At 48.9% G+C, this 27,821-nt stretch overlaps 1 protein-coding gene across 4 annotated transcripts in view; it reads left to right on the top strand.

Moving 5' to 3' along the window:
- Window positions 1-27,821, top strand: part of EDA (ectodysplasin A) — a 76,853-nt gene that overhangs the window by 20,253 nt on the left and 28,779 nt on the right. For all 4 annotated transcript variants that reach the window (XM_069867723.1, XM_069867722.1, XM_069867720.1 and 1 more), the window contains exon 2: window positions 25,499-25,604. In XM_069867723.1, the coding sequence (XP_069723824.1) occupies window positions 25,499-25,604 (106 nt within the window). The remainder of the gene's footprint in view (window positions 1-25,498; window positions 25,605-27,821) is intronic.

Genomic DNA, 27,821 nt, shown 5'->3' with positions numbered 1-27,821 from the left:
TCAGCTGCCTTCGCGGGGTGGTCGATGCTTCCCGCTCACAGGGCTATCTCCAGCCCTGGCCTCTGCAAGGAGGGGTGGCCAGGAGCCCTGCAGGGTTGAGGGCTGCCCCGTCAAGGTTTGCACCTTCCAGCCTGGCCAAGTGGCTTCACTCTCTGCGTTGCTGCATCTCACGTTCATGACGCTTGTGGCAGCTGCAAACTCACGCAGGCCATTGCTCAACCTTTGAGATGATGCTGGCATCCCCTTACTCCTCTCCGTTTCATCTTTTATCACCTGTGCTCTCATTAAAGTCCGTCTGTGGGTCCCATCTGGGCCTGCTGCTGTGTGCAGAGCTCTGGGGAGGGCTGAGCTGCAGGGTGGGCAAGAGGGGCAAGCGCAGGCTCGGCTGCTGCAGCTTGAGTTGGAAACGGAGCTTTCCAGCCCCTGCGCTGCAAGAGGCAGTGAGAGCCCTTCCCAGGGTGGGATGCCCCATGCCTGGGCTGGGACACCCGTACTTGGATTGTGGGTGATAACAACGTGGTCTGTGTCGTGGATGTGGCTTTTCTTTCCCGTAACTGCGGCACAAGGCAGTGCTCAGGTGGCATTAGTCCCTCCTGGTCCCTTCCTCGCCTGTCTCAGCACATCCCTGTTGCCAAGATCTCCAACCCCTCTCTACTTCCATCCATCTGGGAAGCTGCCATGCCCCGAGTTTTGGGGCCATCACTTCTTTGTAAGTAGAAACACACTGAGATGTTGAAACACAGGTTGCTGCTGGCAGGAATCTGGTTTCACCCTGAACGGTGGCGGCTCCATTGGAAAGGGACAGCTCTGTGCTGGGATAACTCTGACAAATTTGGCTCCTCTGTGATATCTCCCATCACTTGTTTAAATATCTTTATCAGGAGAAAATACTTGCAGTTGGTTCTGGACTCCTCAGGGTTTTGCATTGGTGCTAAATTTCTCAACTAAAACATACATGAGTTTAAAAAAAACCCAACCCTTCTTTTGCAACCTGATAAGTGATTTTTATTCCTCTTTTCACCTACGGAGCTGTCTCAACACTTGTTTCACTTCACTTTTTGAACATTAGTCTGCAGGGAAGAGGGCAGAGTCACCTTTCTGTGTATTTCTGTGTTAATCTGATTCTATTGGATTTCCTTCCTTGCTCTGACACCTTAGCTGGGTTATGCTTTAGCTGGGTTATGCTTTTCTCTGAAGTATGGAAGGAGCTCATTAATGAAGATGCTCACCCCTGCGTGGCTGCTGCTTTCCCTGGGGGTTGTGGGATTCCTGTGTTGAAGACAAAATAACTCAGCAGTTCAGGGCAAGAGGAGACCAAACTCTGCTTTTAAGTGGATTCCCTACACTTTCTAACCTCAGAAATATCAGGAATATGAAGCCTGATATCACTTTTTTCTGCAGGCAGTTTGGTGTAGCGAATCCATTGTTATGGGGAGGAGCCTTTTCAGCCCTTCATTGGCCTTTTTAGCCCCTAGGAGTTTTCACAAAGGAGCTTTTCTTCTAATAGAGAGCAATGGAATGGGATGTTAATGACTACAAATTAATTCTGAATGGAAAATTCCTTCAACCCTGTGTTGTGCCATTCTCTTTCACAGTGTAAACCTAGCAGACCTCTCTCTGGCTGCCCATACTTTTCCAGGAAGAATAAATGAGGCTTATGTTTCCAGAACTGGGAGCTGGAGGCATCTCGCCTCTCCACGCACCCTTGGATTGAACGGAGCCCAGCCTTCCCCAGACCCTTTCCATGACCCCAGAAGGGCACCACGCTACCCTTTGCGCACCTTGCTTTTAAACATCGCTTTTTCTTTGGGTTTGGCCTCGTTTTCTTTGTCTCTCTAAGCCTCAGCCCCTTCCTCTTTCTTGCACATTGTGATTATTTTATATACCTGGAGAATCTGGTCAAGGCTTTTCCTTTTTAACTGCAAATATAGGCTTTGCTTTTGCTCTCCAGTCATGTTTGTAAGGTGGGTGGGCTTTGTCCTCGCAGGAGCTCTGCAGAGTGTGAGGAGATCGGTTGGGCTGGGGACAGTGTCACCCTGGTTCATAAATGGAAGATGCTGGTGTGGAGGAGACTCGTTGGCCAGAGGTCACCCCCGAGGTTTGTGGCTGAGCCAACATTTTGAATCTGGCCCTGAAAGGCAGGACACGATGCCACCACCTCCAGCCAGACCTGTGCAACTCCCCTAAAGCTCGTTAGCTGTTCTTACATTGAAAACAGAGATAAAAGGCCAGCTGTGGAGAAAAACACCTGCCTGCTTGTTTTATTTTGAAATCCATATTAACTTATGAGATCAATGAGTTGATGTCATTTGTACCATGCCGAAGGAATCAAGGAAAGCCATTGATGTGCCAGATGTGCGGTTGTAAAATCCGCCTCCTTTGTGGCTGCGTGAGAGCGGAGCGGCTGGTGGTTGTTTGCCCAGGATTTCTTGGTTTGGGGTGAGGAAAGTAGGTAGGGAGATGGTGCCTGAAAAGGCTGCAAGCAGTGGTCTCCTCTCTGTGGTAAATGCTGCTGCTTAGTCACAAGAGGCAGGGAGGCAGAGCTCAGGCAGCATTTGCTAGCACACATTGGCAGTCCAGCACATGGTGCTTCTTTAATATAGATTCTTGGGTTGTTCTCTAAACATCTTTCTCACTAGGCAGGACATGGCTTGAATAGAACAGCCAGTGATGGTGTTAAGGATAGACTTTCTTGACTTACAGTTCTTACCATTCTCACTAAATGAGAAATTATCAGTCACCTTAGGACAAAACTGCAAGGATCAAAGCTATTTGTGCATGCTGAGCTGATGCTCCAAACACACAGCCTTTGCACATCCATCCAGCAGAAAGTGAGATGGTGATCTTGGTGTCCAGCCTGTTGGGAGCCATCAGTAAGGAGAAGATTCACATCTTTTTCTGGCTGAACCACCCTGTGTTACTGTGCAGAGGAAAGGGACGTTCCTCAGGCTGATGCTGCATCATCTCTGGTCCCTGAGAGGTGCTGTGAAGACCATGGGGACTCTTGTATCTGGTGCTAGGGCTGATGTCCTGCTGAAAGGCAAGGGAGAAGGAACATCAGCAGGATCTTGATGCCGGTGCATGGCCACCCCGGCTTGTTGGAGTTGGGTGCATGTTAAGGATGGTGAAGTCGAGAACAGGACTGGAACATCCTGCTGACTGGCAAGGTTTGTATGAATATCTCATTTCTCACCTGTGAGAAAAAGGTTTTCCTTTTGCTCACTGACTATATTTGAGCGTGTGCCTTTTCAGATCGCACGTCTCCATCCTGGTGCAGAGCTGCAGCAGCTCCTCTCCTGGCTGAGGACTCAGATCTGCCTCTTGGGATGTGGTGGCCCTGGGTAGGAGGACATTCATGCATCTGCGTGTCACAGTGCAGGGCTGCTGGCCAGTTTTCTCTTGGACAGAGCAGCGTCCCGTGCAAGCCTCGGCTGGCAGCAGCACTGCCGTATTTCCTATCAGCAAATCATAGCGGCCATCACCTGCTCCTTGTTGGAAGTGGTAAGTCTTTTCTGGCTTTGTGTCAGCAGTTTATCAGGCATGTAAGCGTGTTGGCAGGCAACCTTCGTCTTTCTCAGGCTTTTGGATCACAAGGGGAGGATCAACCAGATGTCCTCAAAATCCTTCGTATCCTGTATCTTTCCTGCAGTCGGTCTGGAGTCCAGCAAGGAGAGCTTTGCTGCTTAGCTCCATGTCCATGTCTGCCAAATCTCTTCCAGGTCTTGTAAAACAGAATAGTTTCTGATCTCAGCTCCTGCCCTGTGCCTGGGCGCCTCAGCCAGGGACGTGCCTGATCCTGCCCGAGCGCTGCAGGCTGGCATGGGGCATGTGGTGGGGTTTCAGCAAAGCCCTTCCAGCCTGGCAGCTGCTGACAAGAAGCTGGAGTTCAGAGTTGCCACGGTAAGAGCTGCCTCTCCTCGGTCAGTGTTTCTCCCTCGGGCTGCAGCTTGAGAGCAGGATGAGGTGAGACCTCATCGTGTCCATGTGGAATACCAGGAGGATGCTGAGCTCGTGCTGCAAGATATTTCAGGGGATAAGGGCTGCATGACTCAGAGGATGTCAATTATTGAAATAAAACAATCATGTATTTGCACCAACCTTGGCACTTAGACCTTGGCACCAACCTTGGCACTTAGGTCATGGATAAGAAGAAATAGTTGAGTAGTGTTTCATGGTACCTGTCTAAAACAGCTTAATCAGAGTCCTGAGTCCAGATGTTGAGGTTTTCGGTTTCTGTGTCTTTGGTTTCAGACCATCTGCTTGCTCCAGGATCTTCCTTTGGAAAGAATGTGATGTTCTGCATCAGTGCTCACAGCTCATAGTTGCCACAATGATCCTCATCCTGGTTTTAGGATGAAGATTTTGATCTTAACCTGTGAGTCAGAGCACGCACTTCAATGGCATCTTAATGAGCTTATGGTTGAAAGCTATTTATTATCTGTTATAACAAGCCTTTTATTACACTGGAAGGCTAATTTGCATTGCTTGTTGTAATTAACATTGTAAAATGTTTAAACAAAAGTACAGATAGAAATTAAATTTATGGGCATTGAATTCAATAGCATTAAAATAAACCTTTGATTTGTTTTTCTCCTTTGGCAAGAAAGTGATTAACTCAAATTAAATTTACGGAAAGCTCTCAACTTGGACCGAGTGATTTAATGAAAAAAAGGCCTCCCAAACTGCCAGAGCAGCTTGAGGAAGAGCCTGGCTTTCACTCGCAGGAGGCTGTCAAAGTGGGACTTAACCATTTTGAGTGCGAGAGGTGCGTGCCCTGAAACCTGCATCAACTGCTGTTGGCTGGATGCGTGCAGGCAGGATGGTGCTTGGCTTTTCGGAGCCATCGATTCTGATTTTCCACGCTCTGGCAGCTCCTTTGGAGGTATTTCTCCCTAGGAACAAGTGATAGGACGAGAGGGAATGGCCTCAAGTTGTGCTGGGAAGGTTTAGACTGGATATTAGGAACAATTTCTTTACTGACAGAGTGGTGAAGCCCTGGAACAGAGATGGAGCACTGTGTGCTGTGGCATTGCTGCTCAGGTGAGTGCATCGCTGTGGTACCCGAGCGTCACGTCTTCTGGGAGCAGCACATCGTCTGGGGTTGCATCTTGTCTTAGCTGAATGTAGGAGTATTTTGCTCCAGGTTAACATTCGTATCTGGTTAATTGGAAAAGGGCTGCGGGTTGTCTTGTGGTTGCGGTTTATCCCTCTCCACCACTGCCTGTTCTCTGGTGGGACAGCAGGCACCTTCCTCCTGCCCTGCCCAAGTGTCAGGCACGGGCAGGCTGTTCCGTGGAGATGGGAAATGTGGTTTGGAAAATGAGCTTTCTGGATTGCAGCTATTCCTGAGCCAAGGGGATGGGAATTGCGCCGTGTGCCCTCTGCTCCCAAGTGGTGCAGGGAACCCTGCCAACACGTGCCTGCGATCGGTGGGTCTCCTCCTGCTCCTCAGCATGTAAGGTGCTTCTGGAAAAGTCTTGTTTGTGCTGGAAGAGGCTTCCATGTGTTCATCCTCAAATGAAGTCATCAAACCCAGGCTGTTTCTGCTCTGATTTATGGAGCAAGCCTTGACAAAAAATTATACTGCGGGAAAATGATCCCTTGGTAAGGTTTGGATTCTCTTCTATTGTTTTAAATTGTTTTGGTCTATGGCTGCGATTTGCATAGTTAGAACTAATTTGTACTGTCTGGGCCCAAGGCTCTGAGTTGTCCTTGTGTTGGTATTGAGCTACCACAGAGATTAATGGGTGACTACGTGTTCCCTGGGGTCAGGGCTGCCATGATTTATGGCTTGTAGACCTCTTGGGGACTGCTCTGGTCTGTCTGGCAGACAGTTATGATCATCAAAACAATAAGAAAGGTAGGGCGTAGCGTGTCTCTGTCTCTCCTGGGGTCTCCCATGATGCTGAGTTGCCCAGGCAGGTTTGGGTTTGGAGGATAATTTACAGCTGTAGGAAAATGTTCTGCAAGCCTGGTGGTTCAAACACAATTTAGTGGGGTATTGTTGTAGAGGAAGTTCAGCAACAGGTTTGGGTTTGAGAAGCTACAAGTTGCCAGAAATGAGGTCTGTCCCAAAGGTTTGTGGGGTGAAAATTCCAGTACTGATGCAGTGGACTGGAAATTCCAGGTCTTTGCCTGCTCCCGGGCAGCTGGGTGGCCTTCAAATGGCATTTCCCCACAAAATCCCTCCTGTATCTGCAGGAAAACCACCGGCAAGGACCTGCCCTTGTAGAGGATGTGAAAAAACGAGAGTGATTGAAATAGGAGCAAGTTGCAGATCACAGAAGTGTGTTGGATCCTTCCTGATGAGCTGGTAGCCTCCGAGGCTTGGCAAGGGGGCAAGTGCAGCCTCAGCCGCTCTGGTGGTGGCTTGATTCATTTAACACTGTTAATTTCTGCTTTTTAATGGCCATTGGGTTTGGGTTTGCCTGTGAGTCAGTGCTTCTCTTAATCCTTACTCCAAGCTGGGGATGCAATGCGCTGCGAGGGTAGGACGGGGCATTTGCCCGCCAGGGCTGAGTGCCCGGGCTGGAGCTGCTTCCCAGGGACATTGACTGCTTTATCTTGCTCAAATCTACATCTGGGAAGGCATGAGCTGGCAGCAGCAAGGCAAACACCAGCCACAGGGTCAAAAAGAAGACATCCCAGGTTGCTTTTTTTGTACACTAGCCATGAACAGTTAGAAAAACATAAGATTCTGTGGTCAAAATGCAAAGAATTGGCAGAATCCTCATTAAGCAGTGAACGTGGCCAAACAGCTGTTCGGCACAGCGTGTCTGAGCCACAGTAACTGCCCCAGCCAGGGCAGAATGGATGTGAATGTGCTCCTAAATACATATGACTAATTTGCAATTAGTGCTAGACTCTAATCCACCAGATCTACGCGCGATGCTGCTTCATCCTCTCCACCACGCTCGCTCGGCTGCAGCTCTGCTCCCTTTAACACCCGCATAGGACAACTGTGGATGTTTTCCAGTTGTGCAGAGCAGCGATGCCTCACCTCGCCTCCACCCTGCCCTTCGGGGGAGCCCCACTCCTCTCCCCAAAGCGGGCTTGCAGCTGTGGTTTGTGTTTGGAGGGGGATCTCTTTTGGTCACCCGTTCCCTTTGTTGGCTCCAGGAGCTGGTGGAGGAGCAGCACCAGCCACCGATGCCTCCAGTACCAGTGATGGAAATCACATTTTCCTGGGTAGGTCATGCACAAACCAGATACTCTCATTTTTCCTGTTTCTATCACTATGTAACAGGCAGTTTTCCACATTGCTTTGCTCTTTCTGTAAGTATTTTTACATTTAGACCAAGCTCATGGTGCTCTGATGGCTGCTTCTCACTCTGCAAAATAAATCTTTAAGAGTTCAAGCATGGGTGCGTTATCTGTGTTAATCTGGGAAGATTGTCAGCTGATATGGAATCTCTTTCAAACCCTGCCAGAAGCTTCGGCAACCTTTCTTCTTTTTCTTTTTTTTTGAAGCTCTTTGCTTATGTAGGCACTGTGTTTGTGCTGTTCTTTCTCCAGATTATGTTGTAAAGTCTCTTTTGCAACAGATGACTTCAAGCTGGCCAAACGCATCTCCAACCCATGTGCGTATTTTCCTTACAACTGTTTGAAAGGGTTCTTGTAACTGCAGCACTCCCTGCTCTCCACTGAAAAATGAGTGATAAGCCTGTAAATCTGCCAAAGGGTGAGGTTAATTAAAGCTGTTTAATTGCAATTTGTAATTCCTTCTCATCCCCCAAACTGCCCTGCGTCTCCTGCCAAGAGAGGTTCAAGGCTGTGCACTGTGGGAGTGCATCAGGGAGCAGAGCAGCTCTTAAGGGATTATCCCAATGTGAGTCAGAACCCTCCCTGACCTGGGAATGGTGGTTCTGTCACTTGATTGCTTTTATATTGGAGGGTTTCATGAGATGGGGCCATGGGAAAGCAGAGCCTGGGCTTTTGCAGGAAGCATAGGTGCTTGGAGGTGCCTCTGCAGGGGCTGCAGGCAAGGTGACCTGACCATGGAGGTCTTCTCCACGGCACTCGTGTGGGACATCAGTCTTGTGCTCTGGGCTTCTAGCGCTTGTGACCTGGGATTTGGCTGGTACACTTTGCCTTTCCCCAGGTCAGAGGTTTCCTGATGTGGTTACAGTGAGAAGCGTTGACTCCCCTGACCATGTTGATGGAAAGACTTCAGTACTGCATAATGATGCATCTCAAAATCTTCTTGCTTGTAAATAACGGATCTTCAAAGATATGGTCTGACATTGGTGTCAAGAAGGGATGCTGGAACACGGATGAAGCTTTATGTGCAGCCCAGCCAAGGCCCTTTGAGAGGCTCTGGAAGCTGCCTTGGAGATGCTAAACTAGAAATAAAGAGCAGCTTCCATCGTTGCCTGCTCCCACGTTCCCCTGCCCTGTTACTCAGCGCTCTGCGTGCAGTCAGTGGTGATTGCTTGCTCTTCCACTTGAAGTTAAAGCCTTTTGAGAGGGTTTTGATGAAAGCTTGTGCATCTCCTCTCCGGGTAGTGCAGGAGCAGCGACTGTTGTGGTGCTTTAAACTGTTGCTTTTACTTGGTATCTGGTTAATGCATGTAAAAGGATAAGCGCACAGTACAAGTTCTGCTCCTGGCGAGAAGGATGATAGCAGCTAATCCACAGAAACTTGTGCAGCCCAACCTTTTGTTGCTTTCCACTTTGAATAATTCAGCAGAACAGGCTGTTTCAACTCTCAGGTGCCTGACAAAGAGCCACTTCGGCTGTGGGCGGGACGGCGGAGCCAGGACCCAAGGGTAGGTGTTGGGACACGCTGCTGGAGATCGTGTCTGCGCAGAAACAGCTGGTTTGTAAATCCATCCGCTCTTTTGTTAATGGAAAACTGAGAGCATCCCAGAAGGAAAGCAGGTTCAGGAGGGGCAGGGTGGTTCGCACGTTCAGTTGAGTTAGGTGACTGTTGTGGGGTTTACGTTAGTGCTTCTGGGGTGCTTTTCATATTTCATCCCTTTCAGATGCTCCTTCTCCTTTTCTCTTTTTCCCTTGCCTCTAGCAGTTGAAACAAGGTTTGGATTTCTTCTTTTGAATGTTGACCTCACTGCATAAAGTTGTCTGGCTTTCTGCTCTCCCGGACGTGTGATATATGCGAGCATCTGGTGCCGAGGGGGGCTGATTGTTGGAATTTCTGAGTTTCTATAACTAAGATCACGCATGTACATCAGGGTCTCTTCCTGGTATTGCTGCACTGGTGGAGCATTCCCACTTCAGACCCAGAGGTGTGGGTTGTTGGGCTGTGGGCAGAGCCTCCCCTCTGAGCAAAGCCAAGTGGCAAATGGGCCCTTTCAGGGGTCTGGCATATTCTGGTGTTGCTAAGTGAATCTGAATTAGTCCCATGTACGCATCCATTATTTGAGTTCACCTCTGATCTGAAGCAGCAGGCTCTCCTCCTGCCTTCCTGGTCACGTCTCGGGGGGTTTGGTAGGCTGCTGTATATCCTCAGCTGTGGTTGTGACATTAGTATGGGTGTTAGGATGGTTTTAGTGTTCCCTTTAGATGAACATGAGGGGTTGCTCTGGGAAGGGAGGTGGCAGATGAAGGTGTGAGCCCCCATCATACCCATTCCAGATGTGTGTGGCAGCTCTGGCCCCAGCTCTGCAAAGCTGAGACCCCATAGGGTCTTCCTGTGCTCATATCTTAAAAGCGGACCTCAGCCGCTCCTAGGCAGCAGGGAGTGCAGAAGGGAGTGTTTCCCTTCCTCCTCAGCTGCCCTGAGGACACCAGCTTTCCTGCTTTGCTCTGCTTTCCTGCAGCTGGAGCTTGGCTGAGCAAACAGCCCACGGATGCTGCGCAGAGTCACACAAAGTGCCCATCCCCTTCCCAGCACCTCGAGGCAGAGGCAGCTGGAGCTCCATGCAGCCTGTGTTTCTGCTCTTGGCATCACAGCATCTCAGCAACCTGCTCTCCTCTTGATGTCCAAGCTGCTGTAGCTTCTCCAGCAGGAAGGCCCAGCCTGGAGACCTGCCTCTTCTTTGTTTTGAATGACACTGAGCATCAAGATGTGGCTAAAGCCCCCGTTTTAACTCCTGGGTGGGTTTATCCACTTGTAAGTGGCTCCTTCGGGAAGATGGGATTCAAATTGAACGTGATCTGAGCTGAGCAGTCGGTTGTGGACGTACTGAGTGTCAGCAGAGTGGGGTCAGGGGAGTTGGTGGGAAGAGGCAGGGTTGTGCTTTAGAAAGATTAACCTGCTCTGGCTAAATGTGCCCCTTGGCTGGTGCTGCTCCTGAGTGGCTGCGCGCTTGGCAGTTGGATTCACTGATCCTGGGGAGAAACCTGGGACCGAGGGACCAGACAGCGCCCCAGAGCCTCATCAGTCAGAAAGCAGTTTTAATGTTTTAAGTTAAAACACTGCTACTGCTGGGCTATGGGTGAAGGTGCTGTGGGGGAGCAGAGCGACCCTCTGGCGGGGCACGAATCCCATGGACTGCTGCAACCGAAACAACATCCTCTAAACATCGGTGTCATTCCGAAGTGACCCGTTTTATAATGCTGTTTCATTGGTGATTCCTTTTCTTTGCTACCTTCTCATTATGGGGCTTTCTTTCTTCAAGTGAGGCCAGTTCCTTGCACTGACTGCGTTCGCCCAGCTTTCCACCTCAACCTCGCGCTTCTCCAGGCTGCTCAGAAACCCCCATATTGTTCTCTCAGTGCCAAAAGCTAAAGAGAGCCACACCTGAGGCTGAATTGGACCTGGACCAAGCATCTCCATCACTTCCTGGGTGCTGGGCATCAGATCTCTGTGATAATAACACCCAAAGCGTTTCCCACCCTGGGGTCTTGAGCTCCTGCTGTCAGGATCTCCAGCAGCTTCTCTCCATTTGGTTTTTCTCTAGCATTTGGTTTTTCTCATCGCAGTATTACTAATTTCTACTGTCCTGGATTTTATCTGTGGCTTTTTTTCAGGCTAAGCAGGTAATGCTTACAAATGGAAATTTGACTGCGTAACGTGGTGTCTGGCTGCAGTAAATTCATACCCTGTGGGCTCGGGGACGTATCCCATATGTTGTTCTCCAGTGCAAATGATTGTTTAAAACATCCATCTGCTTTATCTGCCTTTGTGTTTACAATTGCCCTTTGTAGTTCCTGGCAGCATCTTCTCTCCTCTGCTTTTTGTTTAGTTAAGGTTATGGTAAAATATCCCTTTCCTTGGGGGTGGATGGAAGCCTTTTCCAGTTTGGCTGATCCTGGGGGTCAAGGGAATAAAACCCCATGACACCAAGTCCTTCCAGTGCTGAAAGAGGCTCCAGGAAAGCTGGGGAGGGGCTCTGGATCAGCAAGAGCTGAAAGACAGGAGATTGAAATGAGACCTTGGGGAGAAATGTTCCCCTGTGTGGGTGGGGAGCCCTGGTCCAGGTTGCCCAGAGCAGGGGTGGCTGCCCTATCCCTGGAGGGGTTCAAGGCCAGGTTGGATGGGGCTTGGAGCCCCTGATCCAGTGGGAGGTGTCCCTGCCCATGGCAGGGGTGGGACTGGATGGGCTTTGAGGTTTCTTCCAACTCAAACCATTCTATGATTCTAAGATTACCCCAAGGGCCCCAGTGTAACCCAGGCACTGGTGGTTCCAGCTGGTCACTGATGCTTTGCTCCCCAGGAGTGCAATTTCAGCCACATCCTGCCCTTGACCTGTCTTGGGCTTGGCAAGCGGGGTGGCTTGCTGCTTCGATGCCCAATTCTTTGCAGATTCAGAGTGTGCTATGAGAAAAATAAAGGCTTCAGTCCCCTAAATTTGTAGCAAAATCTGGCCAGTAGAATAATTTCTGGTTGGGCATTGACTCAGTGCGATGTCCCTATTTGTCTGGGATGATTTAGTTTCAGCTTTAGGGAAAGAAAATACAACAAACAAACCCAAAGCGAACTGTCTGAAAAATCCAGGGAGGATATATTTGATACTTTTTCCTGGCAATAATTAAACAGTTTCCATCCTTCTTTGGTTTCAAGCCTTTGGAAGGGTTATGGGTCCTCCTTGAGCACATGTTTGCTGCCTGTCCCTGTCCGTGCTCATGTGCTGCGGGGCTGCGCAGGCTCTGATTTTGGCTCAGGTTTTGTGTCCCCATCACAGGCAAAACACGACCTGGGGTGACATTTGGAGAAGTTGCAAAATTCTATCTGTAAACAGTACTTTTTTTTGGCTTACACTGAGCCCGAAGCCATATAGCTGTTCATCTCGCAAAGAAGAGTAGGAAAACACTCCCGGGCTGGGGGAGTGGGTTGTTTTCCTGATTTTCCTCTGCTCCAGCAATGTTTCCTTGTATTGGGGAGCATGCAGAATGCCCGGATGGGATTCCCAGTGTGCCTGCCACAAACAAAGTTCATGAGATGCAGTGGTGAGTTCCCCATCCTCTGTTGCTGGACTTGTTGCCTGTTTCCCAGTGCCAGAAACTGGTCAAAAAGCTGCCAGCCAGCTCCAGGAGCCCAGGAGTTCTGCTGGTATCAAGGCGCCCGCGATGGTTTCCAGGGAACGATAGACCTGCATCATTGTGGATGTGATGCGGTGAGTTGGTGTCAGCCACGGCGGGTCCCTAGATGTGCTGGAGCGGGTTGTTCGCTGTGTGTGCACGCTGATGGGGCTGGGGAGCAGGATGGATCCAGCCGTGGGAGCCTCAGAGATGCTCTCCAGTGGCTCCATGCTCTCGGTTACCGATGCACGGATGCACATATGCATCCCACTGACCAGCAAGAGCTTTTTGGCACAGCACCACACGCAGCACACTTGGCACCCATGGTCCAGAGCTTGGGCTGCTGGAGTTCCCTAAATAGATCCAGAACTGTCCATAGGTGCCTATGAAACCTCATTGCCAGCAGGACATGGTTGATGCAGGAGGACTTGACTCTTCCAGATCTGGTACCCAGCAGTTTCTTAGGTAAAAAGAGGAGGATGATGATAAAATGAATGGTTGTACAAGAAGAGAATGGCAAGATTATCTTTTCCTGGGCTCTGTCTCATGGGAGCAGGTTGGATGCAGACTTACAAGTGAATTTTGGACTTGAAATGTTGGAAACTGGGAGTAAGTGGTATTTCAGAAAGACTCTAGAGCCAGTTTGCGAATCTTGCAAGCCAACGCAGTCCTCATTTTAGGACAGAACTGATTATGATTTTTTTCTCCTGTGACTTGTTCGTAAACCTTCAGAACATCACTTTATCCTTCAGTGCCTTGGTTTGAGGTGTCCATGCAGTGCAGAAAGCAGCTGCCACAGCAGCAGAAGCAACACCCACTGACTTAAAAGAATACTGACACACTAACTTGCCTTGACACACCAGTCGAACTAAACAAAAGCGTTTGTTTTTGCAGCAGAATGTCAGAACCTGTAAGGGAGCCACGAGCGAGCACTTCCCAAGTGCTGCTCGCGCAGCAGAGCTGACAGAGCCCAGCTTGAGGCAGCTGTGCAGCAGCTGGCCTGGCGCGCTGGGTGGAAACATCTGGACGGTCTGACAAGCGAGGGACCCTCACGGCGTGGATGCTGTGCCGACTGCTGCTGTGTGCAGCATCTCGCTGTCGCTGCTCGCGCCTGTTTGAAAGACGTGCTCTCTGGTTCATCACATCAAAGTCTGAAGCAGAAGGGCTTGGCTTGCACAAAGCAGAGGATAAACGCACACCTCTCCTTTCTTGTCTGGTGCTGCTGGGTCTCTTGTCCACAGCCGGAGACCGAGTGGTGGAATGGAGATTCGTTTGCTGAAAAGAGGATAGGATTCCTTTGCTCAGCTTCAAAACACATTTGCTAGTGCTGTGCCAGCTGCACCTCCTGCTTGATGGACAGGCGGCTGCTCACACGGTGGTGCGGTTTGGGGCAGTTTTAGTTCGAGCACCAGCAGTCCTAGAGACTAAAAGGAGAATATTTTTCTGATTATGAGTCCTGACACCAGCAAGTGGAGTTTTTTGGCAGCCCCGAAGCTCAGTCTAGAATACGGCTGGGATGTGCGCGTTGCCAGTATTTGGGACCAACTGTGTGAGATAGCGTCTTATGGAAAATGCAGATTCCTGAACTCCTCCCAGATCTTTTCCAGTAGTTTCCATTCCTACAGCACATCCTGGTGTTTCTTGTTCAGACCAGCCAGGCACCATTCGCTCCTTCAAAGCTCCGTTCTCTGCTGTTCGGCTGCGCATGGAACAGGGGTTGTGAGGTCCCGCGGTGGACCCAGCGAGCACAGCAGCCTCTGTCTCTACAGAGCTCTCACAGTTCCTGGGGGACACCTCCGGCTGCCAAGAAAGCACAGGACAAGTTTGTAGATGTGGCAAGGTGGCACAGCCAGAAACGCGGTCAGGCTGCCCTGGGGTTCATAGAATCATAGAATGGTTTGGGTTGGAAGGGCCTCCTACCCTCACAGGGAAACATTTCTCCCTAAGATCTCATCTCAATCTCCCTTCTTTCAGCTGAAAACCTTTACCCCTCGTCCTATCCCTGCACTCCCTCATCAAGCCCCACCCCAGCTTTCCTGCAGCCCCTTTCAGCACTGGAAGCTGCTAAAGGTCTCCCCAGAGCCTTCTCCAGGCTGAACAACCCCAGCTCTCTCAGCCTGTCCTCATAGCAGAGGTTCTCCAGCCCTTGCATCATCTTCGTGGCCTCCTCTGGACCTGCTCCAAGAGCTCCGCGTCCTTCCTGTGCTGTGGGCTCCAGAACTGCATCAGGGCTCCAGGTGAGACTTCACTTCTTGAAGGAGGCACACATGAAGTGCTGTAGCTGGGCTTTTTTCCTTCTCGTGTTGGTGGTTTTGGCAAGTGCTGGGTCCCGGGGAGCATGATACGGTTGTCTCTGCTTCCACAGATGACGGCTCCTACAGCTGAGCTGACACAGCCAGGGGAAACCAAGCCAGGAGGGGACTAAGCAGCAGTGTGATTTCAGGGTTTGGCAAGAAATACTTTTATCTGGAGAGAACTGGCCATGTGCTGAGCAGCACCTCTGTGCTCCCTGCTTTCTGGAACTGGGACTTGAGGGGATGTTCCCTCCTTCCCATTCCCGTGCTGTGTCCTCTTTGCTTCTGGTGAGTCCCGGGATTTGGTGTTTTGCAATTCCCACATGGAAGGAGCCCCCCGGCTCTGCCTTGCAGTGACTTGTTTGCACGCTTGTGCCCCGAAACAAAACCCTTTCAGAGCTTTTAATCCTGTTGGTATGAGATCACACTCTGATTTGACAGTAATTGCAGTGGATCTGATTAGTTAGGCAACAAAGCATAATTGATTTGATGAGATTGATTTTTATGGAACTAAACGGGCAGCTGCCGTCTCCCATCACATGGTGCCTTCCTGCAGGTTTGGGAGTCAGCATTAAAACCTTCACCGCCTGCATAGATGTCTTTACAAACGCAATTCAAGTCCAAGGTTGTGAACTGTCTGATGTGGGGGCTGTGTGAGTCTGGAGGCACCACAGTGCTGCTGGCTCATCCCTGCGACCGAGTCAGAGAGCTGGGGGTGCTCAGCCTGGAGGGGAGAGGGCTGCGGGGAGACCTTAGAGCAGCTTCCAGTGCTGAAAGGGGCTGCAGGGAAGCTGAGGAGGGGCTTTTACAAGGGCCTGGAGTGATAGGATGAGAGGGAGCGGCTTCAAAGTGGAAGGGGGAAAGTTTAGATTAGACTTTGGGAAGAAATTCTTCACGCTGAGGATGGGGAGGTCCTGGCACAGGCTGCCCAGAGCAGTGGTGGCTGCCCCATCCCTGGAGGGGTTCAAGGCCAGGTTGGATGGGGCTTGGAGCCCCTGATCCAGTGGGAGGTGTCCCTGCCCATGGCAGAGGTGGGACTGGATGGGCTTTGAGGTTCCTTCCAACCCAACCCGTTCCATGGTTCTATGATTAGGGATGCTCTGCTGCATGACAGGAAAGTGGGCAATTAGTTTATTCTTGGGTTTCTCACTTTTTCATTGAGGGCTTAAGTATGAAAACAGTTAAATGTGTGTGCAATAATACCATGGAGATTATTTCCCAGTTGCTGTAGAGGACTTTTTATCTTTCTATTGGATGCGTTATTTCATGGATGTTACATTTCCAGTGGCCTTGTTTTAATGGTAGTGCTATTTGATTTGGACTACTTGAATCCCTCCTCCTGTTTCCTTTCCTTCTGGTTTTCTCCTTCCAATAAAATGTCATAAAAATTAATCATAGCTGAAGGCCAATTCTAACATCCAGATTTAGAAAACAGGATTTTAAAACCCTTGTGCTGAAAGGAGAAATGCACTCTAACAGGAAGTCTTTGTTTTGTTATGGAGCGAAGAAAAAAGGTTTTAAAAACTTTATCTGTCTGAATAGTTTAATAACAAAAAGATTTCCAAATTATGAAGATTTTTGAGGATTTCCACAAAAAAAAGAAGAGGAGTGGGTGGCTGCGGCAGGGCAGAATGAAGCTCATCAGTTCCGGTGTCTGACTAATCCTAGACTGGATCTTAGGAAGAAATATTTTCCTGTGAGGGTGGGGAGGCCCTGGCCCAGGTTGTCCAGAGAAGAAGTGGCTGCCCCATCCCTGGAGGGGTTCGAGGCCAGGTGCGAGTTACCCCTGCCTGTGGCACCAGGTGATCTGTAAGGATCTCTTCCAACCCAAACCATTCCATGAATCTAAATGTCCCTCTATAACATTATACTGTAGGGATCATCTCAGTGAGTGGACCCAAACCCAGTCTTTGCTGCAGCAACTCCCATCTTAAGCAGTGGGCACCAGAAGACTGAAAAATGGCATAAATTCAGGTACTGCAGCCGTATTCTCAATGGAAAGCTCTGGAGCAAGATCTGGTTGTATCTCTTCTGCTGGCTGGTCACGTCTTGCAAGAATAGTGTCATTGTCACCTTGAGTTTGTGTCTGCTTTGGAAGTGGGGTTCAGGAAAGAGATGACTTCAGTCAAGAAGCTGTTCTTCTCAGCTGTCTGAGATGTTGGGACTTCAGTGCCTCTGCCTCTCATGGTATCTGAATGTGGTGCAAGTTGGAGATGTTGAGTGGATGAAAAGCATGCTTCAGCGGGGCATCTTCTGGGAGTGGTCTCTCCATCTTGTTATGGTTTGCGTTATATTGGTTGTGGAAGCCAGATAAGGTCAATGTTCCTGTCGTGCCAGGTATTCTTAATGCTTTTCAAACATGAAGGAGACCTGAGGGTGGTTGAAAGCAAGAATTTTCAGGCTGGAGAAATCCCAGTTCTTAATTTCTCAGGCCAGCAGAGGTGCTCCAAGTAAAGCAACATAGTCCTGAAGCTCTTTGCTGGAACAGTGCCTGATTTGAGGAGGTTTTGAAGAGCTGCTATGGCTTTGAGGAGGGCTGTGCTATTGACCTCATACTGTCCTGCATGTACTGGAGAAGATCCAGGGGATGAGGAAACATGAGCAAAAGCACAGATGGAAAAACAGGCAAAGGGAGAAAATACGGCTAATATTGAGTCGCTTAGGCTTGCAGGGTTTCCCCCAAAGCAAACATGCACAGTGCTTTTTAGAAGTGCACAAAGGCTTTGATAATGTAACTGCTAAAATAAAAAGAGAACTGCTGTTGGTGTGCAGGAGAAGAGACCGTGACCTCCATATGGAGGGGAACATGGCCCAGCTGGCTGAAAATGGGGCTGAAAAAGGCTACGAGGCCTAATTAAAATGTGAAAAACTGAGAATTCATGTTAATGAACAGCAGATCTCTGTCTGGTGCTGGTTCACAGCTTAATCTGATTTCCTTGGAAGATGAAAGGAACTGATTCAGGTTCCTTACCTTGCACTGACATCGATACTTTTCAGTATTTTAACAAGTGTGTTCCACGTGAAGTGCTCAGGTCCTGCAGGTCTGCGGTGCCCGGGCTGGAAGCCTGCAGCAGGAATCTCTTGCTGCCATTAAAAAATTCACTACAGGTGTCCTCATACAGGGTGTGAAACACAGCTTTGACCTCGTTCTACCTAGCATCTGGGTTGTGTTTTTAGCTTTCCCTTTCGGTGCCAACAGGTGTAATAGATTGGAAGCCTCAGTCCTTGCTCGGTGCGGAGCGGAGCAGATGCGCCGCTGAGGTTGTGTCTGCCTGCAGCACCAGCAGCATCACTGCTCCCTCCAGCATCCTCCTGGGAGGCACCAGCTCACCTCCAGACCACAGCAGCTCTGCACAAAGGTGTCTTCAGACAGGGAAACAACCTTGTAAACCAAACCACAGTCATCTAAGCTCGAGCTGATGTTGGTTTGGTATAACATTTAGCTATTTAGGAGCTAAAAAGCTGTTTAAAAGTTGTACACATGTAAACAAGGGATAAACAAGGGACTTGACCTGGTTCTATTTTTTAGTAGAAGCAGATTTTATCTGGAGATCAGTGGCAGAAGCGTTGTTTCTTGGTGTTGTATGGGTAATTTTGCCTGTACTGAAGGAATACCAGAACCCTTCCTTCTCCAAAGTTATGATCTTCCTTCTCCTATGAAAAGCAAATCCATCTCTCTGCTGCTTCTGCTGTGTTCATGTCACAGTCTAAGTGTGTTTGATTCAGGTTGATAGAAAGTAAAAACCAAGTGGTATATTCAGTCAGATCAGGTTTTCCTTTCACTTACACTTCTATTTCCTATTCTTTTTTTTAAAGGTGTGGAAAACGCCACTTTTGATAGAATTGATCATTGGAGTCTATTCTCCCATGGGTGACATCTGTTTTAGGTGTGCCAGGGTGAAATCCTTGGGTAGTCATCCATGAAGGATCTAGGTGGAAGTAAGGGATGTTGTATGTGGACGTTGGCACCTCCGATTAACCTTGACCCACAGTCCAGGTATGGCTGCTAAAGGATATCGTGAAAATAACGCCATGAGGAGTTATTCTCCATGTGGTTTGCTGTCAGTGTTGGCCTGGAACTGCTTTCGTCTTGCTTTTAGCTTGCAGCTCGGGTTTGGTCTCCTGCAGTGTCTATGGAGCTCAATGGCTGGGGTCCATCCTGGAGGATTTGAAGTTGGAAATATGTGGTGAGGCACTTCAGGTTGGGAAGTAACACCTGACACATCATGAGCTGGGCAGTTTCAGTAGCAGTTTAATCGGTGTGCAGCTTTAACTTGCCTTCCTGCCGACATTGCTGGAATTTGCCACCCATAGGAGATGTTGAGAGTGACCTGCTCCTGGTTTTGAGGGTCTTTTGGTGGGGGAAAGAAAGGCTTTTGTTTTAAAGACAGGCTTGTTCCTGGAGAAAGGTGTGGAGTTTGGTGCGTTCATTTGATCCAGCCAGTTTACTGCTGATGTTCAAGTGAAATTGTGTGGTAGTTAATCTGTGCTTTGGTATCCCTTCATTAAGACAGGTTATTGATTTGAGCAGTAAAAGCTTGGTAGCTGTAACTGGGGGAGTCTGCAGAGTGAGATGACCACTGTCATGTAGCTAGGTCTGCAACTTAAAGCTCTGTAATGCTTTAAAGAGGAATGGAGAAGAAAGGTTCTGGGGAGGGTTTGGTTCTGGAGAAAGGCTGATGAGTTGCATCATACCCTCCAATGGCAATTAATTTGCTGTGTTTATCCAGTTGTAACGAAGCTTGAACCGATAACGAGCGATTGGATTTAATGTTCTGTGCTGAAAAATACAGTGGCTTTCCTGGGTAATGAAGTTAAAATACCAATAAAAAACTTGGGAAAATATGCTCCCTCCTCATTTATTGTTCCCTAATGATTTTCTGTTACCACAGTGCCTAGAAGACCCAGGAGCGTGACTCACTGGCCTTCTGAAAACTGGGATTGCGCAGTCCCCTGTGGAAAAGCTTTTCAACTCAAGGACAGAAATGCTCAGTGGATTGAAAGCATCTCCAATGTGCTTCTTAAAAGTGGTGGTGACGTGTTGAGGTGGTGCCACTGCTCCGTGGCGTGACATGGTCCTCCCTCCATCAGACCCAGGTCACTTCTGTTTCCTAACAGCCAAATACTTGGTTGGCTCCTTGGTCCTCTCTTGTTATAAAGCTTCTCGTGAGTGTTGGGACAGAGGTGGCTCGGCTGCTACAGCTCCTGCATGGAGACATCGCTCAGTCCCTCCTTCCCCCCAAGCTTCCCCCGTGGCCTTGGATTAACTTGTTAGCATCACTGGTGGTTTTATTCTCTAGGTTATAGAATTGCTTTGACTCATAGCTTTGGAGGATCCTTAAGGGGGAAATCGTGGTGGGTTTCCATGTGAACTCCAAGCTGATGGTTTGTGCCCCTGGGACCTCGGGTGTTGGGGTGGGTAGCTGGTGAGAGCAGGGCTGTGACTGGCATTGGGAGAGGAGGGGGGATGATGAGGAGCGATGGGATTGATGAAGCAGTAGGAATTGGAACAGTTGTGGGAAGTCTTGAAGGAAAAGGGTGTGCTTGAGCTTTCATGCAGTAAAAAAGCCAGTGGAGGAGTTTGCAGAGGATGGAGAGGATCCGCTCCAGACCCCTGGAAAAGCTCCATGCGGTCAAGCTGGGCTGAAAACACCACATTTTGGGGGAGGAGAGTGAGTCATGAGAATTCCAGTTTATAGAAAATATCATCTCAACTCTCCATCGCCACCCCTGGCCGTGTCCTGGCTCACGGTCAGTCCCATGTTCCAGGGGTTTTCATTCAGGGCTATGGCTTGTCTTGCGGACAAGGCATCGCGTATGAGCTCTTGTCATGTTGAAATGGGAATTGTTTACTCTTTCCCTTCTTGCATTTTTATGAGGGAAAACAATGATAAAAACAAGGCTGAAAATATGTTGAATGGGGTTTTGTTTTTTTCAATAAAGCAAAGCTGCTTCCAAAACTTCTTTCTAGTCTGTTTGAGAATAAATAAGCTACTTAATTTTTTTTATGCACCCTGTGTTACCAGAGGCAAATTTCTGATGGAGGACAATGGGGCTGATATTCAAGTAGCTGCTACTCTGAACCACAACCTCTGGCAGCTGATGTTCAGAGCGCCAGAAACCAGCAGCAGTGCTTGCAAAGAATGCCTGACAGAGCCTGGGCTTGTTCTGAGCCCACTCTTGCTTGATGATCTCCAAAACTGCAAATGATGAGAGAATTTGACTTTAACAATGCCATTAAACAATAATGCAAGAAAGAGGGCGATTTTGTGCTTTTTTCCTCTGGTGCTTTAAGATATTGTGCTGTAGGAGAGCGTGGGGTTTCTTGATTAGGTCAAAAGCTGGTCCAGCTTTCTTATGACTAATTGGAAGCCAACGTTGTAATGCAGCAGAGGAGTCTTTGGGGGCTTTGTTAGTGATAAATACGCTCTGAACGACGTTGCAGGAATGCACCCTTCATTGAAAAGGGCTTGTGCACCTGAACACTTGTGTGCTTTTCCCAATTCTGCTTTCAATCAGGAAGAACGTACCAGTTCTTTCTGCCAGCAGGGCTTTACCTGAGGGAAAAATGTGCTGTTTGCATGTAATTGCAGAGGCCAGGTTCTATATTTTCATTTCTCTCATTTTGAAGATGTTTGACCATTGCTCAGGGATGGTTTAGTGGTGGACAGGTATGGTTGGACTCCATCACGTCAAAGGTCTTTTCCAGCCAAACAGTTCTCTATGTTCTCTTGGTGTCCAGTGGGTCTTTGTTCCTGTAAAATGTTTTAAGGGATGGGCGCCACTTAAAGCATTTGCAGAGGGATGCAGTCAAAGCCACAAACTTTAACAGGTATTTCAGCATCTGAGCACTGTTTTTCTTATTGCACGTGGTTTGTACATCCAAGCCATAACGCCGTGATTCGTTAGATGTTTATAGCTTGAAGAAATCTTCGTATTTTATGGTACCTTAAAAAAAAGTCACTTACATACAAATATATATACACACACACACGTATGTCTTTATTGTTACTTCCGTAGAGTGTGGAGCATCCATCCTTACACAGCAGATGAGTTTCTGCATGACTACAGGGTACGTTGTTTTTGGGGTTCCCACTGTGCTCCCTTGACATCGCAGAGCAGCTTTGCTCCGTGTTTCCCGAGCAGGTTCTGTGCGTGGCTGCAGAGAAAATTGCTGCTTTTGTATGCATGCCTTTGTTTTTCTTTATTTTACTGTGAGAAACCAAGGTAGAGTGGATCCAGCCTGGCCAGCCTTGCCTTTACCATTGTTTCACAGGTTATTTTGAGATACGGTTTCCCCTAGGATTTTTCCTCTCTTGGCTTTTTGACCTTTTCACATCCTATAGTGATTTTCTTGATTAAGAGTGTGGAGTCATAATGGGTTGACGTGTTGTTTCTAAAATTAAGGTAATTTGAGGACTTTCAGTTGGAGGGAGGAGGGAACTGGTGATTGTTCCAAGCTCTTCTGTCACTGTTGCGTAGCTGCGTAGAGAAAATAGGGCAGCTTTCGTAGGAGCAGGTATGTGCTTGCTGGGCTCCTCAAAAATGCTCTTGCTCCACAAGCTCAGAGGCTGAGAGAATCGGTTCCTGGTGACTTTGAGGATGAGGAGGTTCCATTAAATGCTGGACTAGGACAGTAATTCCTTTCAGCCCTCCCCAGAAGGGATAGATACCCCAGGTCCAGGGCTTCCAGCTCTAAATGATGAGCTGGGATTAGGGGGATGAGCATGGGGCACCCAAGCTTAGCGGGCAGTGCCTGTTCAAGCCCTGCAAGCGTGTTTGCTCTGCTTTTAGCTCAAAGGATGCAACTGATAGTTGTACAAAATGTTTCTTGGGTATAAGGAAGAAATGTTTTACAGTGAGGGTGGTGAAACACTGGCACAGGTTGCCCAGGGAGGCAGGGGAGGCCCCATCCCGGGAAATATTCAAGACCAGCTTGGATGGGGCTCTGAGCAACATGATTGAGTTAAAGGTGTCCCTGCCTCTGCAGGGTGCTTAGACTGGATGACCTGTAAAGGTCCTTTCCAACCCAAACCATACTATAATTAAGGTGCTGGGACACGGTCAGCCATGGGAACGGTCACAGTGGGTCGACCAAGGCACCTGCCCAGCCTGTGCAGGGATGGAGCCTGCAGAAGCTGTGTCCTTGCTGTTTGGCATGGTTTTCAGATGTTGCTTTCAGCAACCTCCACATCATAATGCTGTGCCGGTGTCCAGCCAGCAGTTAACTGAAGGTTATAAATAACTGAAGGTTATTTCTCCTCTTGCATCTGTCTGTGTGGCTACATCATGTTTTGCTAGATGGGTGGCGAACATCTGCTCGTTCTGCTCTGAGAATCCTCTCCCTTGTTCTGGCCACACAGTAACAGGGAGTAGACGAGTTTAATTTGAGGCACAACAACATGCACCCTGACGTCCACACCAAGAGCTGCACAGTTCACAAGCTACAAGTGAAGATATTAATCATATCGCAGGGAGCGGTGAATGGAAAAAGTGTTGCTTGCTTTTCCAACCAGCACAGCTGTGCCAGCCGCTGGTCCCCAGCCGAACAGCGCGGCCCTTCACGGGCTGACCCGGTGGCCAAGCCTCCCCGACCTCCAGCAGCTGTGGCCCCTGGAACAAGGGACCCCTTCAGTCATTGGAGAGAAGCTTCGCCTTCATCGGCGTGTGGAGCTCACAGCTGAGTGGGGTTGAGCCATGCACTGCGCTGGCAAGCAGCTTGGCCGTCCTTTGCCTTGCCACCGAGCTCCAGGAGTGCTCCTGAGAGGCTCAGGGAGGTGTTTCCAGAAGCAACCGTCAAAGCTCCTTCCTGTGAAGCTCAAACCTTCATAGGTTGCTCCAAGCTGCATCCAACCTCGCCTTGAACACCTCCAGGGATGGGGCAGCCACAACTGCTCTGACCAGCCTGGGCAATATCAGCATTTGGAAGCAGCACTGATGACTTCATGGAAGTTTTAACCTGAATTAAAATATCATTTGTTTCTCCAATTAATGTTAGCAATATTTGGTTGTGGTTTTAAAAACGCCTTAGTTTTTTGCTCCTCCCTTGCCCTGTTGTTGTGTCAAGGCAGGTACCGGTGATGCCCACAGCAGTGATGCTCCTGTGCTCCGGGATGCGGGAGCAGAGGGAAAATGGGCAGAGGAGGGGTGTGCAACTTGTTCCCTCTGCTTACAAAATGCTGGTGTAATGAGAGCCTTCAGTTCTCCATCCGACGCTGTGATGGGTCCTTCCCGAGGTGGGGAATTGCTGGCTTTTACTTGTTCACTCCTTTAAGGTAGGAGAGGCTTCAGGGACCTGGTCCCTGGCCATCCTGCAGCATTTCAGTGTCGTTTTTAGAGACATCATTGCAGTGACAAAACATCAGGAATTGCAGTAAATGCAGATAAATAACAACAGCTTGGGAATTTGGAGAGGGAAACGCTTTTGTTTCCTAAATCCCCTTCATGAGGGTGTGCTGGGGCTTGTTGGAGTGATGCAAGAGGCAAAGGTGGAATGCGGTGGCTGCTCATCGGGATGCCCTTATGCTGGAAGAAGAGTGCGTGTGGGGGAAATAACTTGGGAACAGGTATTTGTGTGCAGAGTGGAGGGGGACATGGAGAGGTGGAGCGGGTGGGAGAGGGGAAGCTAGAGCCCCAGGGCATGTCAAAGGCAGAGAGACCTGTGATGATCATTGCTTTTATAGGGACTTTTATGGCCTGCAGCCCAGCGAGCCACTCTTCACCAGCAATTCATGGAAGGAGTTGATTCTTCTTTGCTATCTGAGGTGCTTTTGATGCTACAGGTTTTGTTCTCAGAACAATAACGCACTTGATAACCTTTGGTGCTGCTTTTCTGAAGGCTTTTCATTCTTCTCTTAGGCTGGGTTTGGCCCATGTGTGTGTTTATGGCTTAAATAACTGTGATCAGATTTCCTCAGCATAAAGAAAACCCCAATGTGGTGAAAGCAGCCCTGGTTGGAGGCAGCTGCGGGAACACACAGAACAAGGTGTTTCCCTCCTGATTCATCCTTTGTGAAATTCCTTATTTTAGGAAGTGGAAATAGCTGGGGGAGCGCTGCTGGTGATGAGCTGCCGCGCCCTGGGGCAGCTGGGAGGACTGGTGGACCTTCTAAACCAAGATTCCAGTTTCTGGGTAGGGATGCTGATTTAATAACTGTCAAGGAGTTTTTAATGCAGTAAAATTTCATGAATAAGAGGTCGCTACATAAAATTTTTGCCTCTTGGCAAAAATGTTATAAAGATGTACTCGCTCTAGGTTTAAAGTGTAAATTTATGTGGAATACTGAATTGGATTTAAAGGTCCCTGAAGACCTTTGAATCTCAGTAGCTAATGAGGCTTGCAGAAGAGAGCTTGAGAGAGGCAAAAATTACTGGCAGTGAGTAATAGTGGTGAAAGAGCTCCAGGATTGAGCAAGTTTTGCAGAGGAGAATTAGAAATGATCGCATCGGCGTTTGGGGCATTTGATTTTTTCCAGCTATTGATCTCCCCTGACACTGCCTGCATCCTTATCCCTGCAGACCCCCAGGCCCCAGGGGATGCTTTTCTCTGCCAAAACCCTTCAGGTTGAGTTTTCCCAAGTCCTAAGCTGCATCCAAGGGGGAAAAGCCCCTTGCAGTTCCCCTTGGGATGGAATGGGCATCCACAAGCAGCTATTTCATGTCTGCCCCTTGGCTCAGCAGAGCTGTCCCCGATGGAAAGGATTTGGCGTTCAGGCTCCGATCGCTCCACTTGGCTAAGCCACCCTTGCCAAAGACGCTTAAACTTCTCCTTCTTCTTCCAGCTGGCCTTGCTGAACTTCTTTCACCCTGAAGAAAAGCTGCACGTTGGAGAAGAAGGGAGACGCGTCCGTCGGAATAAAAGGAGTAAAGGCAGCGAGGGGCCAGACGGTGAGTCCTGATTTGTTCCTCACTGCTGAGCTTCACATCTTTGCCCAGAGGAGGAGAGGGCTGATGGGCTTTGTTCTGATAGTGGTTATGGTCATGGTACAGAATTCTTTATGTGAGGAAAAAAATTGGCATCTGTGGCTTTTAAGATTCTGTTCGAATATGCTTGTGTTCCAGATGAGGAATTCCAGTTGTTCTGATCTCTCTAACTGTAGATCTAGTGATTTTGTGCAAATTAATGCTGCTTAGTAGTTTCATCCTTGTCTCTTCTTCTCTAATAGTGAAGGTCTGTGCTCTTTTAAGGCTATAATTTGTACTTACATACCTCTGTTTGTTATTCTGTACACCTGTCTCCGCTCAAAACCATCACGTAGCTATTTGTAGTCTAACAAACAGCTTGAACATCTGCACCACAAAATAGTAACTGAGTTCTAACAGGGTTTTGCAGTGCAGCAGGGGTCTGGGAAGGGAAATCAGAGTTGCACAGAGTGGAAAAGTACCCAAAAATCAATATTACTTATCTGTGACTCGATAAATATAAAAATGAGGAAGCGTGATACAAACCCAAGGCGCATCGGGGCTTCCTCGGTGGCCCTGGGTGACAGCCCAAGGCCTCCCTGGTGTGACAGTGCTGTCTGTACTTCTGGTTCACAGGGCAGTGGCTGCTGCTCGCCATTGCCATCACTGTCCCTTGGCAAGAGCATCATCTTCCACACATCTCTTGTATCTGGTCCCTTTATTTCAGACCTCCTGGCTGGTTTTGGGCGCCTGCCCTACATGGACGTTCCCATTGCCTGCTCTGTGGTGGGACAGGCTGTACCTATGAAGTGGTGGTCTGTGTGTGGCTTGATGCCTGGCGAGCTTGTCCAGTCCTGACTGCATTGTAAACCTCTTGGCTATCATTAGTTTTCCTTTTCGGCTGCCTGAGTCCATGAGTTTTCCATCTCCCATGAAGCCTTCACAGTTTCACAGCGGAAAAGCACTTCTCTGTGGCTCTGCTCCAAGAGGGAGCTTCATGAAACTCCCTGGATTCCTCTTCCCCAAAATGCTGACAAGTGCAATGCATTTGGTACAGACGCCCCGAGGGATTCCAGTGCGATGCGGTCCCTCATCTGGAGAGCCGCTGGCTCTGATGCTCAGATGGCTCAGGCAGGATCCAAGTCCTTTTGCACCGACTCCTTGGAATCTATTCCAGTGCCTTCGCAAGTCGCTTGTCTCAGTAGCAAGTTTGCGCTGTATGGGAGCGGAGTGAGTGGCGTGCCGCAGGCAGATGTTCAGGGGGATCAGCCTAGTCCCTGTGGCTGCCTGCGTGCTGCCTTCCCGCTGCCAGATGTGCCGAGAGCTGCTGCACGGGGAGAGAGAGATGCTGGAAGTCGGTGACCTAGCGAGAGCTTTTCTCCTCATCCTTGTGCCCAGTGAAAACCTGCCTTTCCCTGTGCTTTCCCGGGTTTTATTTGTGTTCCCTGAGTGCCTCGGAGTTGAATCACTCCAGAGTCATAGCACACTTCCACCAATTCTAGATGTCTTTTTGCATGCCAGGGGGTTGCCTTGAGAAGAGGAGGCTGAGGGGAGACCTTGTCACTATCTACAACTACCTGAAAGGAGAGGTGGGTGCTGGTCTCTTCTCCCAAGTGACAGGCGATAGGACGAGAGGAAATGTCCTCAGGCTCCACCAGAGCAGGTTCAGATTGGACATCAGGAAAAATTTCTTCGCCAAAAGGGTGAAGAAGGCAGAGGTTGTGTGGGGAGGTGGTTGGGTCCCCATCCCTGGAGGGGTTTAAAAGACAGGCAGATGAAGTGCTCAGGGATATGGATTATTAGCAGACAGGTACAGTTGGACTCAATCTCAAAGGTCTTTTCCAACCAAATGATTCTCTGATAAGGGGAGGGGGAAAAATGCCAGAGCGACAGGTCATTATCTTAACCGGTCTTGCTAATGTCACTGTGTTGGCAGGCAGTTACTGCGTGTCTGGCCATCGCGGTTTTATTAGGTAGAGCAGTATTGAACCAGTAGAAGCTGTCAGGGTAGGGATTGACCTTGTCACGACCGTAAAGTCAATAAATAAACAGAACAGCTTTCTTGTGTAATTTTATTTTAAATCTATATGGAGGAATCTTCCTTTTTAGAGAAAGGCAGCAAATCATTTAAAAACAAATAGGAAGAATCATATCACGGTATTGATAACGCTGTTTCCTTCATGGGTGTTGCAAAGGGAAAGT

Source organism: Phaenicophaeus curvirostris, chromosome 13 (assembly GCF_032191515.1).
Source record: "Phaenicophaeus curvirostris isolate KB17595 chromosome 13, BPBGC_Pcur_1.0, whole genome shotgun sequence".
Classification (NCBI taxonomy): Eukaryota; Metazoa; Chordata; class Aves; order Cuculiformes; family Cuculidae; genus Phaenicophaeus; species Phaenicophaeus curvirostris.
The sequence above is the reverse complement of the archived record's forward strand: the minus strand, read 5'-3'. Positions and strand labels throughout refer to the sequence as shown.